Consider the following 19,688-nt stretch of genomic DNA (forward strand, 5'->3'; position numbering starts at 1 on the left):
TGCCTGACTTTGATTCTGCTGGAATATTTGTGTATGGGAATAGAAGGCCATGGCCGTACAGCTTGTTCCCGATTCTGCTCTCAGCTTGTTGATGGTAAGTGCTCACTGCAAGCTTAGGTGGGGGCCTACTCGGAGCTTCAGCTCCTGCTCATCATGCTGTGTGGGTGGCTGCTGGGGCAAGGATGTTCAAAGAGCTTGGATTCCTTGCTGTTTTTATTTGGAAATGATGCTTTGGATAAGAGGACTGGCCTTGGCAAAGCAAGGACAAGAATCAGAATAATGAATGTATTCCATTTTAGGAGCTCATAGCTTAATGAAGAATGTTTTGTGAAGGGTGTTTATAAACAGGTGTTATATCTGAATTAGATATCCCAGTGCTACTTCCCCTCTGAGGGGGAATCTGAAGTGGAACATGTGCATTTGCCCTTTATTTTTCTCTAGGTGATTGTGGATTGTTTACACTAGTACTGATTGGTTGGATTCTTTCTTCTAAGGATATTAGATATAGATAAATATTTTCATATATCAATATATTTCTACTATATATGTCTTTTCAGGTTTCCAAATAGAGGTTCTGAAAGTGGTTTCATTATTGTCCTTAGGAGACTAAGCTTCCTGAGCAGTGGGTAGCTTGTTTTCTGACTAAAAATTAGAGGAAGAAACAGGCAGTGTTTGTTTAAGCATTTATCATCATCTTGAGCTTTTGTGACTGTCATTATAAAGTTGCCTGTATTTTTAATCATATAAAGAATGTGACTACATTTTAGGTATTAAAATGTGCAAGGAAAGTAGTATACTCTTGTTTTGACTTAAGTTCTCATTTATTCGGAGATTCAGATTTTCACATGGAAATGTCTCTACTATCTTGTTGCATTTTTTTTGTTTTTCTTTCTCTGTCTCTCATTTTGCTCTTGCACTCAATCTTTGTCTTTCTCTTTGTCTCTGTCTCTGTCTGTCTGTCTGTCTCTCCATTTCCCTCTTTTTCCTGTGTCTCTTCCTCTCTTTGTGTGTCTCTTCCTCTCTCATTTTCTTTGTCTATTGGTCTCTCTGTCTGTCTATCTCTCCATCCCTCCTTTTAAAACCCTTCTTCTTTCCTTCTATAGAATAGCCTGGATGATGTAGAAACCTTTCTGAGATGAACATGGATGTTTCTAACATTTACACGAGAGATTTTACAAACAAAGAACAAGGGCTTCTACTGTGTATATTGATTCATGACTTCTATTGGCAATGGGGAAAGCAGATTTTCTAGGCCTGATGAGTTTATTAAAAGCAACTTGGGAAAGTGATTGGTAGGGAGCCTCACAGTTGGTGAACAGAGGTCAAAATAAAAGAGCAAATACCTTTATTCCTAGTTAACCAAAAATACACAGTATATCATTTGACACACAGTTCCTTAAAATGCCTGTGCTCCCTTGCATCTGTGACTATTGCTGACTTTAGTGACAAGAAAGGGAGAGAGTCACAGCTGAGACTAGAGGTAGTGTCACAAACATTACAGGGAAAAGGGCTGGGAGTCCAATTAAGTTTTCTCCTGGAGCTAGCACTTCCTTGGATCTTTTACATTTAATATTGCAGTGACCTAAATCTTAACCAGACGGACATCAATTTGAGAAATGTCAGAAGTATTTAATGAGATCTAGAAGTTCAGGCCCATTTGGAATGATTCAATACAAACATGAAAGTCTCTCAAAGACAGATTCTATAATATGAAAAGAAGCAGCATTTTAAAACAATAGGCAGATATATAAAGCCAAAAAAGTTCCTTCAGAGAATGGAATTGGATTACAAATCAGTACCTATCTTAGGCCTCCACTGGACTAACTTATCACAGTGTCGTTAGTGTTGCTAGCTATAACAAACCCCAAACACATGGGGTGCATGATAAGAAAAAGAGACATGAGATGTGTAGCCTGGCAAGGAGAGCTAGAGAGAGATGCAGTCATAGGCCTGGCGGGAAGCCAGAGCTGGAAAGGAAATGATCCTTGATCCTCCATTATATTTTTCTTATACTATTGGCCCCGGGAGGCCAAATGTAAGAATTTAACAAAAAAGAACTTTCCCCCTTGGGTGTTTGGCAGGTGGCTTAGTGTATAAGATTAATGTGGATTTGGAGACAGAAGAGTTGGACTTTTTTCTCTGCTACTTTCTACTTATGTGATTTTGGGAAAATCTTAGATTCCTTGGTCCTATGTTCCTTCATCTATCCAATGAACTATTGGATTAGGTGGTTTCCTAGACCCCTCCCAGAGCTACATAAATATATTCCTATGGTCTCTTGAATCTCCATAGCTACTTCTGACTTGTTCTCTCTTCCCCAAGTGCCTGGAATGACCTCTTCTTTCTCATAACTTTTTTGTTGTTGTTGTTGTTGTTGTAATCCCTCTATTATTCTAAGTCTTGGTTTGTCAGCCAAGATTTATCCTTCCTCTGTGGAGAAATAATTTTTCCTTCCTCAAATTCCTTATGAAATAAAATAAAATAATTATAATTCTATCATTATCATTTCTTTGGACCCATTCAGTATGCTTTCTTCACTTTCCCTTGTATTGTGAGTTAACTAAGTGGTATAGTGGTTAGAGCAATTGGAATTAGGAAGATCTGACTTTAAACAGCTATAGTTTGGCCTGGGCCCATCTTAACCTCTAAGCCCAAATTTACTTATCTGTGAAACATGAATACTGATACTACCTGTCTGATACGATTGTGAGAATTAAATGAGGTATTTAAAAAGCTCTTTATAAAACTGAGATTTCTGTATAAATACTAATTATTATTGTTGTTATTTTTGTATATGTCACTCTCCCATTAAGGTGATAAACTTCTTGGGGTCAGGGTCTATGTTATACTTTTTTTTTCTTGCTGAGGCAATTGGGGTTAAGTGACTTGCCACACAGCTAGGAAGTGTACTAATCTTTTTTTTTTTTTACTGCTAGGGATAGGGAGTACAGTGGCAGCTAAAGGGTACAGTGGATGGAGCACCAGACTTGAAGTCAAGAAGAATCATCTTCTTAAGTTGAAATGTGGCCTCAGGCACTGAGCTCTGCAACCCTGGGCAAGTCACTTAATTCTGTTTGCCTCAGTTCCCTCATCTGTAAAATGAGTCAGAGAAGGAAATGATAAAGCATTCCAGGATCTTTGCCAAGAAATTCTCAAATGGGATCACAAAGAATCAGACATGACTGGAAGAACTAAACAGCAATAGCAACAACAACAATATAGGCACACCAGCTGTGATTTTACTATTATAGGACAACAGTTCTCAAACTTTTGGTCTCAAAATCTTTTTACACTTTAAAAAATTATTGAGGTTCCTAAAGACCTTTTGTTTGTATGGGTTATATTTATAGATATTTACTATATTAGAAATTAAAAATACTAAAATGTGAAAAATTATTTACTCTATTTAAAATAATAAACCTATTAGAAGTTGACATAAATAACATATTTTAATGGAAATTAACTATATTTTCAAAAGCAGAAAGAAATGAGTGAGAAAACTGGTATTGTCTATACAAATCTATTTAATGCCTAGCTTAATTGAAAGCAGCTGGATTCTCATATCTGTGTCTGCTTTCAATCTGCTACGATATGCTTTTTTGTTCAAATATATGAAAAAAATCCAATCACTCAAGAAAATCATTGGAAAATGGAGGAATATTTTAATAAACAAATTTTATTATGAAAATCATTTTATCATAAAATAGTTTATCATAAAAATAATTTTGAAGACCTCACTTTGGGAACTGTTGGTATGGGAAATTCTCAGATAAGGAAGTTTCTCCTACAGATGCAATAAACCCCTTCTCTGCAGTTGGTCATCTTAGTAAATTGTTCAGAGCAATGAGAAGTGACTTGCTCAGGGTCACACTCCTAGCACACGCGAGAGGTGAGACTTCCTTATTTATAGGACATCCTCTTTATCCATGATGCCATGGTGCCTCTCATTCTATATGTTATGGGCATTTCATAAATGTTGCCTAACTAGAACAAAATAAAATTGTTATTATTACTGAAAAAATCGTCTGCATGTGATACTTCTCAGACTTAACAGTTTTACAGAATGTAGTAATAAAAAGCAGACTCTTTGGATAAGTCAAAGGAAAAAAGGCTGAGAAGTATGACTTGAATTGAAGACAAAAACTTAAGGAACTTTTCAGATAACTGAGGCAAACATCAGAAAATAAAACTTCAAATAAACCATTTAAAGACATATTGGTCTGAGGGAGGAGGGAAGTCATGAAGGGACAAATGATTTTACTCCTGAGGACATAAGGCCCCATAGGAGCAGAGATTTCAGGTCTTCACATAATATCACTCAGCAAAGCCAGCCTTATCTCTGAGGTGACACTCCAATCTCCTATTTCTTTGCCTTTGTTCTGGCCATTTCTCATGCGTGGAAGGCACTCCCTGCCCACCTTTCTCTCTTAGATCCTTTGTTAACTTCAAAATTCTTAAAAAATACTTCTCTAGCTTCGAGTGTCCTCCCAGATTTATCTCATATTTGTTTGTATTTATCTATTCATATCCATTTTTTTCCTCAGTAGAATTTAAGCTCTTGTCTTTATATCACCAATACTTAGAGGCAGTGTGGTGAAGGGTATAAACAGCTAGATTTGGAAGCAGGGAGGCTTGGATTCAAGTCTGCCTTGGACAAATCCTGGCTGAGTGATCTGGGACAAGCCCTATAACCTTTCATTTCCACCCCCCACCCAAAGAATTCTCTAAAACTTTAAGAGAAAGTACCAACCCACATTCATAGAGAAAGATCCTCACTGACATATCTTTACTCCAATTGTTGTACTTTGTCCTTTGTTCTTGAAGAAGAACAGGGATGGAATCTATGCATTAGTAAGTGAATTGCATTTATGTGAGATAGAGCAGTGCAGACTCATCCATCTCACTCTCTTCTCCAAGTCATTGGAAGTCCAATGGCAAGACACAGGTCAGAATGTCTGCAGATGGAGTGGGAGATTGGCCTTTTTAAACTAAAGACTTTCCCAGATCTCAGTTTGTTTGAGACAATACCCATTCAGTGATTAAAGGCTGGATAAGAATTGAGGCAACAGAAGGCCTAGTTTGTCTTCACAACAGAATCAATAAGAGTTTCTGGTCTGAACAGAAACAATAAATCATAGATCCAGTCCCTATCTAGTCCCTAGTGCTGGCAGATATTAATGTTGATTGGTTAATTGATGAGAAGAGAGATTGGGATACCCCAGGGAAGGGACCAAGCTGGAGTTGCAGTAGAAAGAAGTTTTTTTGAGGTTCTGTGGTGGGGGAGAAAGGACTCTTATCTAATAGCTTCTAGTTTAAAACTAATTATTATTACCAAACATGGTTTTCTGCCTTATGAAGAAATACAGATGCTGTCAATTCCTTTGAATTTTGACTATGGGTTTCCAATTCCTACCTTTGCTCTTTGGATCAAAGCCTGTTCAGTTCATCTAAGACATGAAACTATGAAAAACTCTTTGGGCCTCTCTACATGAACGAAGGGGAACTGTTCATTTTTTAAGATCCCAGAACAGTGGGCAATTGAGGGTATTACCACTTCTGTTCCTAAAGCACTAACCGTTAAGAGTACACTGGGTTAAAGCAATTTTCAATATAAATTAGCTGATTTAGCCTTTTTGAAAGAAGGAAAGACCTGGTCTCTTGAGCTGGCCATAGGATCTTTATTCCCTGCCATATAAAATATGAAGTCCTTATCTAGGCACTTAAAGCCTGCCATCAGCTAGTCCCAACTTATCTTTTTATCTTTATTTCATATTACTTCTGTTTCTGAATTTAGTGGATCAATTGATTTGGAGTAAAGGAGCATCTCAGAGAATATTGCTCTGACCAGTATAGATTCACGTGATGTCATACCACTGTAGGGTAGGCATTTAATAAATGCTTCTTGAATAACTCAACTCTATTCCCAAGTCTCCAGACTTTAATGCAATATTTGACTGATCATTTATTTATTATATCATTTATATGGAGCCATGTGATGTCACTTGAATGTCTGTTTGCTTGTAGCTTGTTAAAGGCAATTTCATTCCTGGTGTACCTATACTCACGATTTCTTGATTTTATTCTATTCTCTCTGACCACTAATTATATTTCTATTATATATTTATTCCTCTATGTATGGAATAGACTCCCTATTCCATCCAAGGAATGGTATGGTTTTCTCCTGTTGTGGAAAAGCCTTTAGGTATTTTTCCAACTAGAGAGCCTACTTTATTTTTTTTTTTTCTTTACTTTCATGTCTCTTGGCAAAATTATTGATTTGTTTGTTGGTATTCTTGTTTCCCCAGAGGTTGATTTGTGGCAGGGAAAGCCTGGGAGAATCTCCAGTGCATCTAATTCCTGGATTGAGACTTCCATACAGCTAATAAGTGGCCTGAGAACCAATCTAAATCATTTAGGAAGTTTATTGCATCACCCAAATCTCCCAAGTATTTCTCCTCTGAGATCAACTAAAGGCAGCAATCAGGTGCTCAGTTTAGAAATTCTTTTCTTCTGCTTTTACTGGTGAAAGTCATTTATGCTTTTACATTTATATTAATTCTCAGTAGCTAGGACCAGCATTAGGAACAGGTAGTCTTCCACAGATTTCTAGGTGTGGACTATGACCTTGTTAGTCAGTTGTTCAGTTGTGTGTGACTCCTGTAATCCCATTTGGGGTTTTCTTGGCAAAGATACTGGAGTGGCTTGCCATTTCCCCTTTTGGCTCATGTAACACATGAGGAAACTGAAGCAATCCCAACATGATTAAATGACTTGCTCAGGGTCCCACAACTAGTAATTTAAGATCACATTTGAACTCAAGCCTTCCTGCCTCCAGGTCCTACACTCTATCTACTATGCTATCTAGCTGACCCAGACCATTACCTAGATGGTATAATTCCAGATATGAAATGAGTCTGATCAGGTCCCAGTCCACTCCATTATAACCCCTAATGGTTATTTTTTAAAATTGCATTAAAATCTATGATTAGAAATTCATTTCAGAGCCATGGAAGAGCTCAAAAAGGATTTTGAAAATCAAGTAAAAGAATAGAGGAAAAATTAGAAACAGAATTGAGATTGGTACAAAAGGAAATACAAAAAGCTAATGAGAAAAATGCCTTAGAAGCAAAATTGGCCAAATGAGAAAGGAGATATAAAAGCTCAATGAGGAAAATTATTCTTTAAAAATTAGAATTGACAAGGCCTCATTTCTAAAATGTAGAGAGAATTTACACAAATTTACAAGAATTCAAGCCATCATCCAATTCATAAATGATCAAAGGATATGAACAGACAATTTTCAAATGAAGAAGATGAAGACTTTTCTAGTCAGATGAAAAGGTTCTCTAAATCACTATTGATCAGAGAAATGAAAATTAAGACAACTCTGAGGTACCACTACACAATTCTCATATTGGCTAAGATGACAGGAAAAGAAAATGATTAATGTTGGAGGGGATATGGGAAAACTGGGATGCTAATACATAGTTGGTGGAATATGAAATCACAAGTCTAGTTTTTATAACTTAGAGCCCCCCATTACAATTCAGGTACTCCTGGAAGTAGTGACTACTTCCTTTCTTGTTGGCTAGCAATGTAGTGGGGATAATGGTAGCCAACTGAGAATAAAGACCCTGAGGATGAGGATGCATCTAAAAAAGGGAGAAAGAGATTGGCTTTGGGTCAAAGACAAGTTTTGATATCCTTATAAATTTATTTGGGGATGGTCTTATCTTTAGCTTCTCACCAAATCCCCACCACCAAGCACCTAGAATGCTGATGACAACTGGGATTTATTTTTCATTTTGTTTATGTTTATTTCCACTGCTTGGAAAACCTTATTTTGTTTTTTTTCCCCTGGGTGCCAAGGTCTTGCAGCCTCAATTCAGTGGTTTCTTATTAAAAAGAAAGTGTGGCCAGTTGAATAAATAATCTTTAGATTTTTTCCATGATTGTGGCACACAAATTCTTTGATTTCATGAGCACTCATGCCAGCAAATTGTGGAGGAGAGAGGAAATGAGACCAAATAAAAATATTCTACTACTTTAGGTTCTTTAGAGGGTGAATGAACATTTATGCAAGACAGGTAGAGACATGGAGGGAAAAAAAAGAAAAAGGAAGTTGAAACCAGCAACTTTATAAATTGAGATTTTTCATTATTGGTGTATAATTGAAATTAGACTATGTGTGCCTTTTTCATAGGTTTTGTGACTTTTGCATGTATGCCTAGTATTTGCCTAGTGTTATGTACTGTATGCCTAAATATTTGGCTTTGATCAGAACATAGACAGACACTGAAATGATCTTAGAATCTAGAGTTAACTGTTCAGCTAGCTAGTGGAAATGACTAAAAATTTGTAACTGAGGGGTGAAGCTTTTTTCTCAAATTGGTTAAATGGATTATTTGCATATCACAAGGATAGACAAGTAGAATTACAAGTAAGATGAAATCCTGAATGCTTATATTGTAAGCATCAGTTCTCCGATTAAAAATGCTTCACCCTTGATTATAAATGAAGTGGGGAAGTTTTTTAGCTTTATCTAGTAACCCCAACATGTTCAAAATACATGACAAAGTCATCCTGCTTTTTTGAGTACGTTTTTATTTCTTGGCTTGAATAGATATTTGGATATCATCAGGATCATTGTTAGGTCCTCTTAATGCTGTTGGGTATGTATTCATTTTAATATCCATTATCAGTTCCTTGAGCTGTGCATCGACTTTAACTTAATTTAAACCTCCCATATTTAAGCCTCTGGGGCATGTGAATCTATTTATTTTATTCAAAATCTGACTTCCTAAGTCTAAGAACAAAAATATATAGAAAAATTTAATGATTCTTGAATCATGTTTTTATCAAATAGCAGATGTAAAACATTAGTGTGTCCAAAACTTTTAGATTTAATTTAATACCAAATAAACTCAAGTTGAAATATTCAGTGCATACTACATTTAATGCCTTTTGGAGAAGAACCTCTGAAAATGGATGACCTAGTCTAGACCCATGTATCTAAAATATTCCAATGCATCCACAATTTTGCCAATGTGAGTATTCCCTCTAATAACAAAGATCATAACCCATCCATGCCTGCCCAACCTGGAGCAGCTCATTTCTGTGTCTTTCCATAAGATGATCACAAATGGTCCATTCCAAATCCTGACATGCCGAAGATGGATCAGGTTATCCTTTAGTTTTTCTTGCTTCTCACCCTGTTTTTAGTCCATTGTCTTTTTTGCTCATAAATTTTTTTTGATGACATCCTTTACCCCAGTTATTCTTCTTAATTCCTTTTCTTCCCTACATATTGTCTTTTGTTTATACTTGCTATACAGTCTCCATGTGTTTCTTAATAATATTAATTTTCAATTCTTTTGCAGCTGTAGTGTTTTCATGCTAATTTAAATGAAAGAAGAAATTATAATAGTGTTGGGTGGTGGAGAGAAAGTTGATCTCAAAGCTAGAAAGATTTGGATTCAAGTCTTATATCTTATACACACTGACTGTGTGACTCTAAGAAAGTCATAAAATTTGTTGATGCATTAGGAAGTTCTTTAAGATTATAAATTGCAGGAGGTGCTGATCTCCATTGGTAGAAGCAATTTCTTCACTTGGGAGTTCCCTAAACTAATGAAAGTCCAAACCTATCTTTAGCCAAATAGAGTTTTCTAAGACTGCTGAAAGCAGGGAATTTAGTCAGAGTTAATTAACCAGCCCCATTTTTTCTTCTTGGGTTCTATTTGTTTGGTAGTTAGTATTACAAGATTCATCACTACAAAGAAAAGGCTTGCTTGTAAGTAGCAGGGAAAAAATGAAATCACAAATTTAAATCTGCATTTATTTTCTTAAATAGCTAACAAAATTTGTCTTTTGAAGGGAACTGTCTGAAATCTGGGATGCAATATGTTCTCTCTGGCAAAGGCAAAATGTTTCCTATTCAGTTTTGCTATGCATGATCAGGCAGCTATTAGTGCATCTCTGTTAAAAATTAATTGTATGGCTGTTTTATGAGACTTAATAGTGGTTTGAAGAGCATATGTTACTGGATCAGGTAGAAGTTTCCTATTTAACTTTATGCCAAACTATGGAATCCTAATGGAACAGTCTATCTTTAGACTGATTTTAATGAAAAGGTCTTTGAACTCCAGGTTATTTGGTACATATGAAGCAAGGGCTGAATTCAAAAGTCAAGGTGACATTGATTGGTTGGAAGCTAATGTTGCATTCTGAGAAGAAGTAACGATGTTCCTTTTGATTGTGGTTCAGTGTTTTTTTTCTGGGTGTCTAATTTAATTCCGTTCAACTAGTATGTTTAAACACCTATTGGATATCTATTACTGGGCTAGGCTGTGAAGCCTGCAAAGGGACTATAATAGTCCCTTTGCCTATACTGCCTATACTGATGGAATTTTCAACAACATGCATTAAACAGCTAGAAAACAAGACAAAACAACCTATCTTTTCTCTCTACTACTTCTGCCAATGTCTTCCTTTATCACCATCACTTAGCAATCTCTTCTCAGTTAAGTATCATTTTAAGGTTCGTTATCCTTTTCCATCAAAGAGTTTAGGGGCATGGTAACCCTGTGATCTGGAAAATGCCTATAAAATTTTTTTGATCTCCATACTAGAGAAGTCTTAATTTTATGATATTGAAAAAAAAATATGCTGATGTTATTCAATAACATACATATAATATACATATATTTATGCATTTCTGAGTTTTTACATTTTCTATGTTGTCTGCTAGCTTTCACATATTCTTTGTGGCTTCTGCAAAACTTCCCCAAAATTCCTATTTAATTTTTTATGCTAGTCATGATATATCAAAACCATGATGGGGAAAAGGGCAATTTAGAAAGGATAACTATTCAATATATCCCTCAATCTAGATCCTAGTGACCATATATATTGAAATCCCCAGATAACTTTCTTTTCTTTCAGGGAGTTTTGTATTTGACTGATGGTCTTTTTCTCTAACTTGATATCAGGATTGGTACTAGAGCTTCAACTTCAATATACAAGTTGACACCCTCTAAAATACTTCAGCTATGTAAAGGAATAATGATAACCTTGATAGTGTCATCATGCTTTTCTACTTCATGTTCAAGAGCTCCTAAATTTCATTATCTGATCACAATGTTATTGTTTCATTTCTCTCTGTGCTCATCCACTCCTAAAATTGTTCCACTCACCATATTACTCAAATCTTTCCACTTCTCATTGTTTTCCCAGGCCATTCCTTCTTCTTCTGTCTACACTCTTCTTTCCCAATTTCAATGTCTTGATGAATAATAGTTCATTTAGCTAACATTTATATGATACTTTAAGGTTTGCAAATAACTTTACAAATATTAATTCGCTTTATCTCATGACAACCCTGGGAGAGAGATGCCAGCTTTCCAGTTTAGCTTAACATTTTTCTCTCTTCTCAACTTTCTTGATTTCTTGACCTTTTACTGATCACACCCTCCCAAGTACCAAATCTGGATTAATACTAATATCTACCTTTTGCTTCTGCTCAAATAATGCTGAGAGTTATAAACTCCCATGGTTCCCTATCACCTCCAGGATAAAATGCAAAATCTTCTGTTTGATCTTCAAAGCCTTTCCTAAGCAAATCTTCTCTTATCTTTCTGATTTTTTAAAGACTTTACTCCTTGACACATACCATGCAATATAGGGACAGTTAATTTTGGCATAAGAAAGATACTCTGTCTCTCAGATTTAGGCATTTTCTCTGGTTTTACCCCATCTCTATGCCTTCTGCCTTTCCAGGCTTCCTTTAAGTCCTAAATAAAATCTCATCTTCTATCAGGAGCATTTAATTACCCCTCTAAATTCTAGTGTCTTCATGTTGCTGTTAATTATTTTCTATTTATCCTACAAATATATCTGTATAAATACATAGACATATATGATAACAAACTTATTTGTTTACTTAATTTCTCCCATTAAATTGTGAGTTTCTTGAGGTCAGAGACTGTCTTTTGCCTCTTTTTGTATCCCTAGTGTTTAGCATAATTTCTGGCACATAATAGATGCTTAATAAATATTTATCAACTAATGGACAAGCTAACCTTTTTCTCAGCTTTCCTATCATTGTTAAAGATCCTTTTAGTCATTTATTTAGCAATATTATTGTCATCTCTGACTCTTCAGTCAATTTATTCTAATAGTTACTGAATCTTGTTTCTCTCTACATATCATGTCTATATGTCTCATTTTCTATATTCATTTAGCCACCACTCTACTTAAGGGTTTCCTCATCTTTCACATAGATTATGATTATAGCCTCCTAATTAGACTCTTTGCCTCAAGTCTTTTTCCTCCTCTAATCCATCCTTCACTCAGTTACCAGAGTGAGTTTTCTAAAAAGCAGCTTACTATGTGCCAAACACAATGCTAAATATTTTGGGGTACAAAATAAAAGCAAAAAGTCCTTGCTCTGAAGGAGCTTTTATCTTAATTGGAGAGACGATGTGCACCAAAAAGATATATATAAGATAAATATAGACTTGCTGGAGGAAAATGTTAGCTGTTACTCTGCTGGCTGTTAGATAGGTCCATTTTTTTCATTCTTTATTTCAGGTGTTCCCTCACCTGGAGCATTCTCCACCTAGACATTGTGAAGGAAGGTCTATGAAGGATCCCCTCTTCTTTTCTTGTCATACCAGACCAGTGCCCTCTGTCATCTCTAAGTTTTTATTGTCCATATCTCTCAAATTACATTTAATGCATATACAGTTTAACTTGTTCTTAGCTTTTCTTCCTTTCTCTTCTATATGCTCCATACAGATTGTCATCTTGTATTTCTTCACAATTTCCACTGTTTTGCCCATTTTAGCTCAATATTTACTTATAGACAGATTGCTCAAGGATCTATGAGGAGATATATATGTGTATGTATATGTTTGTGTGTTTGTGTATATGCATGTCTACATATATGTATGTGTTTTTTTTTCTTTCCAACTAATGGAAACAAATAATTTTGTGTGTGTATTTTCTTCATCTGACTCAATTTGATTTCCATTTTGAAAGCAATGAGGATTTTGTTAACTCTAAGATCCTTCTATATTGCAGCATATCAACCATTGAGGAGAGCCCAGAGGGTACATCAGATTGTGAGGAAATGATACCAGTTACCTGCCCTGTGACCCTGTAGTATCCTCAGGTTAAGTTCATACCAGAACAGGGAGTAAATGAATCAAGGTTCTCTTATTCTACCATAAAGCTTGGCATTTAGACTAATAACTTGTTTTGTATTTTTATGGCCTATGTATTAAAGTATAACATGGAGACAGAGCTTGGTAATAGTACTGAAATGCTTTTTTTTTCCTTGTGAGGAGTGTAGGCATAATTGAGCCATAATGAACAAGGTCCTGGTCATTTGCTAGGGATTAATGATTGAGAGAATAAACTGTTGGCCTGGGGCTTAGTCTTAGGTCATTAACCCTAGTTTCCCATTAATATAGTCTAGGAAATGCTTTATGTAAGGCCATTAGAAGTACTACCATATACTGCTGTAATTGGAAAACATGAAGCTTTACCTGTATTAATAACTATTTGTTTTCTCTCTATTCCCCATTCTTTCTGAGTTGTACTGCCTTTTATTGTTTAAAACACATGTCCCAAAGGCACAAATTTCTGAGGACAATATGAATATGAAACTAAGGACCCTAATAATGAAGAAAATATTTTATGTGTGTATCTTTGTTTTCTCTATACAAAAATAAGACTGTAGTTGGAGAGGGATAACTGGTGGTCTGGAGCTTGAAATGGGAACAAGCACATGACTTTCTATCATTTCAGAAAGCCTCCCTGAGAAGTAGTTAGCAATGTTTTACAGGGAAATTTTTACAGGTGACTTCCACAAGGGCTACTTCAGGCTGGCTTGTGGTATATCTAAAAAGGGGGCTTGACTTCTTGCTTTTAGCCAAATTAATTGAATCTTTATAAAGGTTCTTAGAAAAATCTAGGTTTTTCCTAAGGCATGGCAAGAAAAGTGAAGTTTACTTCCAGTCTTTTCTTGTACAGCAGTTGCTAAGATATTTTAGTTAAGACAAGGCTATTCAGTGGCCTAAGTGACAAATTAGAAAGAGTCAGTCTATAATGGATCAGAACATCATTTGCTTGTTCTCATCTCAAGCTCCAGGACATCAATTATATATTCTCCCTGGGTCCCATATGTAAAATAGGGAATTACTTAACTATCCAGTCTCATTCAAGACACATGAGTTAAAAGATTTTACAAGTTTTACAAACTCTATTAGGTTACAGAAAAGAAAGAATCATGGTACACTAAATATTCAGGGCAGCTAAGTGGTCACTTGGATTCAAGAAGACCTGAGCCTCAGATACTGTAAGATCTTGAGCAAGTCATTTAATCCTGCTTGCCTCAGTTTCCTAATTTGTTAAATGAGCTGGAGAAGAATATGGCAAAATACTTCAGTATCTTTGTCAAGAAAACCTCAAATGGAGCCACAAAAGGCAAATACAACTGAATAACAGTAAAACAATCATTCAAATCATTCAAGTAATTTTAAAGATGAAGTATTCAAAAATTCAATCTATTACCTAAAGTGTTTTAAAATCTATCCATGGATCCCAAATATATATATATATATATATATATATATATATATATATATATATATATATATATATATATACATAATGGGAAAATATGTTACAGAATAAAGAGAGAGGGGATAAAGCTTTTGAGAATCATTGCCATTTCAGAGACATATTAATTGTGTGACCACAGGCAAAGTATTTAAACTGTTGGTGCCCCAAGAAAGTTTCAAAGACACATATAAGTCACAAACAGTTATCCTACCTTCAAAATTATAACTGGGCAATGTGGAAGGTGAAAGTGGCACTATTGCTGATAAAAGGACTGGGAGTTGTTATATATCTATATATGTGAAATGAAACTAAACCCAAGGTAAAAGGATTGATCTTTCTGATCCTATATCCAATCCTTTATCCAGCTACACAACATTGTTTTTGAGAAGCAATACAAATTACCTAGTGGCAAGGAAGTTAAAGTTTGTATTAGGTATTGCAAAAGAATAGAATGTAATATTTTGAACTTTTATTATATTTGTTATTTATGTTCTGAAAATATTATAAACTTTGCCATTAATATAAGGTGAAAACTGGCTGAAAGCATTTATCCTATTTAATGTCAACAACTACTTCTTTTGAAGTATGGCTAATTTATCTTGGTCATATGTTGGTCTAGTTATACCAAGAGAAAGGGTTAGGAGAATTGTGAGTTTATTACTTTTCCCCCTTAAAAGCTTCATTTGTCATTAATTTTAATAAAATTTCATCAGTGTAGGAAGAAAAATATAATTTTTGCCAATGAGAAGTTAAGTAAACGAATTATATATACCCCTCTATTTGTTTAGAAACCATGTAAAATGTAGAGAGAAATTATGTACTGGTTCTCCTTTCCCCACCTACTCCACATAATGTTTTCAATAAAACTTTACTATTTAATGTCAGGCAAGGCAGAAGGTATTCTGTTGCTTCTAGGGGAACCAGAATGAAAAGCTTTTTTATGATTCCCCCCTCCTCAAAACTACCTTAGATTTCATGTCACATCTGTCCAAAAAGAATTATACTAAAATAAATGTTTCTAAAAGTAGTCACTAGTCTCTTTTTCAAACCTAGAAATATGCCCCTGGAAAATGCTGAGTATATCCATCTGGTATGACAACAGAACTGTCATTAAAATGTTTTTAAATCTATAATGAAGCCTCTTAGCCCCAAAGCTCTAGCCTTCTCCAATCAAAACAAATCATTTAATGAAGGCCATGAGTAGCAAATTAGAAGTGTGTTCGAAACTAGGAAGCTGAGCAGTCAATGACAGGCAATGAAAATGGATCTGAAAGAAATGGCCAAAGTATTTCTCTTTGTTAGATTGAGAGATGTAAATTTATGATGCCATCTGTCTTTCCTAGTAAAAGTGCTGTCCCACCAGTCATATAATCATAGATTTGTAGAGTTGAAAGTATGTCATCTACTCTCTGTCTCCCCTTTATGAATAAGAAACTGAAATAATGAGAGGTTAAGTCAGTCTCCAAGATAGTATAGCTAGTTGGTAGTAGAGCTAAGTAGAGTTGGGATTTGTCACTGCCTCTTCTTCCTCTTCCTTATTCTAATCCTAATTATGTTTTTTTTAATTTTAGTTCTTTCTTTGTTTGAAATCAATCAATTAATATTTACCAAAGCAAACTATGGTAGACCGGGGTTTTCCTTGGAACAGAGATAGGTCTCACATTAATTTGATTTAACTGCAGGATTAATTGAATAATATATCCATCATTCATGGATATATTTAATCATACAAAAAACATGTGCATCCCATTTTACTTCTGTCCATTGGGTACTTATCTTTTTGACTCAAGGAAAAGAAGCTTTCAGAATAAACTGAGTAATATATCAATACAAAGAAGCTTCATATATTGTTACATTTTATTCTCAATTTATTCTGATTTAGCCCAACTCTTATGTCCTGTAACTGTTAGTAGATGTCTGATGTTATATTGAACTTGACAAAAGGGATTACAAATTTTCACTACTATACCACCCAAGGGTTAGTAGATGCCATATAACTTAGAATGCACCAATTGTGGGTAAGGCAGAAAAAAAACAAAATACAGAGGTGGATAGAAGTTCCATGCAGTTTGATGGAAGTCCTTTGGAATCACAGATTGTGCTTATGATCACTTATTGTGCTTCATCAGACATTCTAGCATCTCTAGTTACACTGTCTTTGCTCTTTCTTCTGGGGGAAGATGCTAAGTGTAACCAGCTTTCATTACCTTTAACCTTTGTTAGGTACTCTGGCTAAAGAATAAAAAATATGCACAAGATTCCCATCAAGAAGATTACAATCTAGTAGGGGAATTGAGAATTATATGAAGTAATTAGAAATTCTGACAGTAAATAATAAAATGATAAATTATGTAGCCAATACATAAGGCAGATATTCTGCTCCCTTACCTATTTGAATCATAGCTAAAACTAAAAAGAAAGAAGGCTTCTGAACAATCAGAATAGCTGTTATTATAGCCATGTACTAATGGTCACAGAAAAGTATTTAACATTTTCTCTGAAAGCCTATTTACTCTTTATATACTATTCTAATGAGTTTAGAGATCTGGTTTTCAAGTCAAAAACTGATTTAAAATGTTGTTGTTTGTTCTTTGTTTTCATAGAGGATCATGATCCTGATGTCATGACATGCATTGAGTTAGATTTAAGTGGTAGTGGGCTGTGAGAAGTCACCAGCCTCCTTTGGAACGATAATATCTGACTAAAAGTACAGACATGCCTAGTATTCATTTGCCCTAACCAACAATATTTTACAGCACACTTACTGATACATTGTTCCTATGGTACATTAGGTATAACATCATTTAACCTAACACTAAGTTTTTTCAGAAACTTTATTCAGAAATTCAGAAAACAAAATTCAGAAAATTTATTATATTAAATGGAATATGCTTATAACAAAATAGAACTGCTCCACATAGATAAAAAACAATGAGAAATGACTGCCAGCTAAAAGGTATAGAACAGCTAGAAAAATGACTAAATCATACATGAGAAATACATTTTTTTATTTTAGCTTTTTATTTACCAGACATATGCATGGGTAATTTTTAGCACTGACTCTTGCAAAACCTTCTGTTCCAACTTTTGACCTTCTTCTCCCCACCCCCTCCCCAAGATGGCAGATAGACCAATACATGTTAAATATGTTAAGTTTTATGTTAAATACAATATATGTATACATATTTATATAGTTATCTTGCTGTACAAGAAAAATCAGATTTAGAAATAAGATGAAAATAAGCTGAGAAGGAAAACAAAAATTCAAGTGGACAATAACAGAAGGAGTGGAAATGCTATGTTGTGGTCCACACTCACTTCCCATAGTTCTTTTGCTGGGGATAGCTGGTTCTCTTCATTACTGAACAAGTGGAACTGATTTGGTTTATCTCATTTTTGAAGAGAGCCATGTCCATCAGAATTGATCATCATATAGTATTGTTGTTGAAGTATATAATGATCTTTCAGTTCTGCTCATTTCACTTAGTATCAGTTCATGTAAGTCTCTTTAGGCCTTTATGAAATCATCCTGTTGGTCCTTTCTTATGGAACAATAATATTCCATAACATTCATATGCCACAATTTATTCAGCCATTTTCTAATTGATGGGCATCCATTAAATTTCCAGTTTCTAGCCACTTTTACAAAAAGGACTGCCACAGACATTTTTGCACATACAGGTCCCTTTCCTTTCTTTAAGATCTCTTTGGTATATAAGCCCATTAATAACACTGCTGGATCAAAGGGTATGCACAGTTTGATAATTTTTTGATCATAATTCCAAATTGCTCTCCAGAATGGTTGGATGCATTCACAATTGCACCAACAATGTATCAGTGTCTTAGTTTTCCCACATCCTCTCCAACATTCATCGTTATCTTTTCCTGTCATGCTAGCCAATTTGAGAGGTGTGTAGTAGTATCTCAGAGTTGTTTTAATTTGCATTTCACTGATTAATAATGATTTGGAGCATCTTTTCATATGGCTAGAAATAGTTTCAATTTCTTCATCTGAAAATTGTCTGTTCATATCCTTTGACCATTTATCAATTGGAGAATAGCTTGTTTTCTTATAAATTTGAGTCAATTCTCTATATATTTTGGAAATGAGGCCTTTATCAGAACCTTTGACTGTAAAAATGTTTTCTGAGTTTATTGCTTCCCTTCTAATCTTGTTGGCCTTAGTTTTGTTTGTACAAAAACTTTTTAACTTGATATAATCAAAATTTTCTATTTTGTGATCAGTAATAATCTCTAGGTTTTTTTTGGTCACAAATTCCTTCCTCTTCCACAGGTCTGAGAGATAAACTATCCTATCTTCTTCTAATTTATTTATAATCTCATTCTTTATGTCTAGGTCATGAACCCATTTTGACCTTATCTTGGTATAGGATGTTAAGTGTGGGTCAATGCCTCATTTCTGCCATACTAATTTCCAATTTTCCCAGCAGTTTTTGTCAAATGGTGAATTCTTATCCCCAAAGCTGGGGTCTTTGGGTTTGTCAAACACTAAATTATTATCATTATTGACTATTTTGTCCTGTGAACCTAACCTATTCTACTAATCAACTAGTCTATTTCTTAGCCAATACCAAATGATTTTGGTGACTGCTACTTTATAATATAGTTTTAGATCTGGTACAGCTAGGCCACCTACTTCTGTTTTGTTTTGTTTTTTTTTCCATTAGTTCCCTTGAAAGTCTTAACTTTTTGTTCTTCTAGATGAATTTTGTTGTTATTTTTTCTAGGTCAATAAAATAGTTTCTTGGGAGTCTGATTGGCATAGCACTAAATAGATTAGTTTAGATAGTATTGTCATCTTTATTATATTCACTTGACCTATCCAAGAGTGTAGAGGGCTGGATCTATGCACTGAGATTGGGACTGCCGAGCGCTTGAGGCTAACTTCTGATAGGACAATACTCTATGGGCATATGCTTGGAAAATGGTCCTTTCCACTATCTGTACTGGCTCAATGATTGGTGTATAGAGGATTGTAGGAGGGACTTAGGAGTGGAGTAAGACTAGCCAGAGACACACTCTCAGAGGTAGACGAAGGG

At 34.9% G+C, this 19,688-nt stretch overlaps 1 protein-coding gene across 1 annotated transcript in view; it reads left to right on the forward strand.

The window, feature by feature from the left end:
• Positions 1-3: 3 nt before the first annotated feature.
• FRMD4A (FERM domain containing 4A) overlaps positions 4-19,688 on the forward strand; it is a 737,403-nt gene continuing 717,718 nt past the window's right edge. Inside the window, exon 1 of the mRNA XM_051962747.1 lies at positions 4-94. Coding sequence (XP_051818707.1) covers positions 50-94 — 45 coding nt within the window. The 5' untranslated portion in view covers positions 4-49. The remainder of the gene's footprint in view (positions 95-19,688) is intronic.

Source organism: Antechinus flavipes, chromosome 5 (genome assembly GCF_016432865.1).
Source record: "Antechinus flavipes isolate AdamAnt ecotype Samford, QLD, Australia chromosome 5, AdamAnt_v2, whole genome shotgun sequence".
NCBI classification, from domain to species: Eukaryota; Metazoa; Chordata; class Mammalia; order Dasyuromorphia; family Dasyuridae; genus Antechinus; species Antechinus flavipes.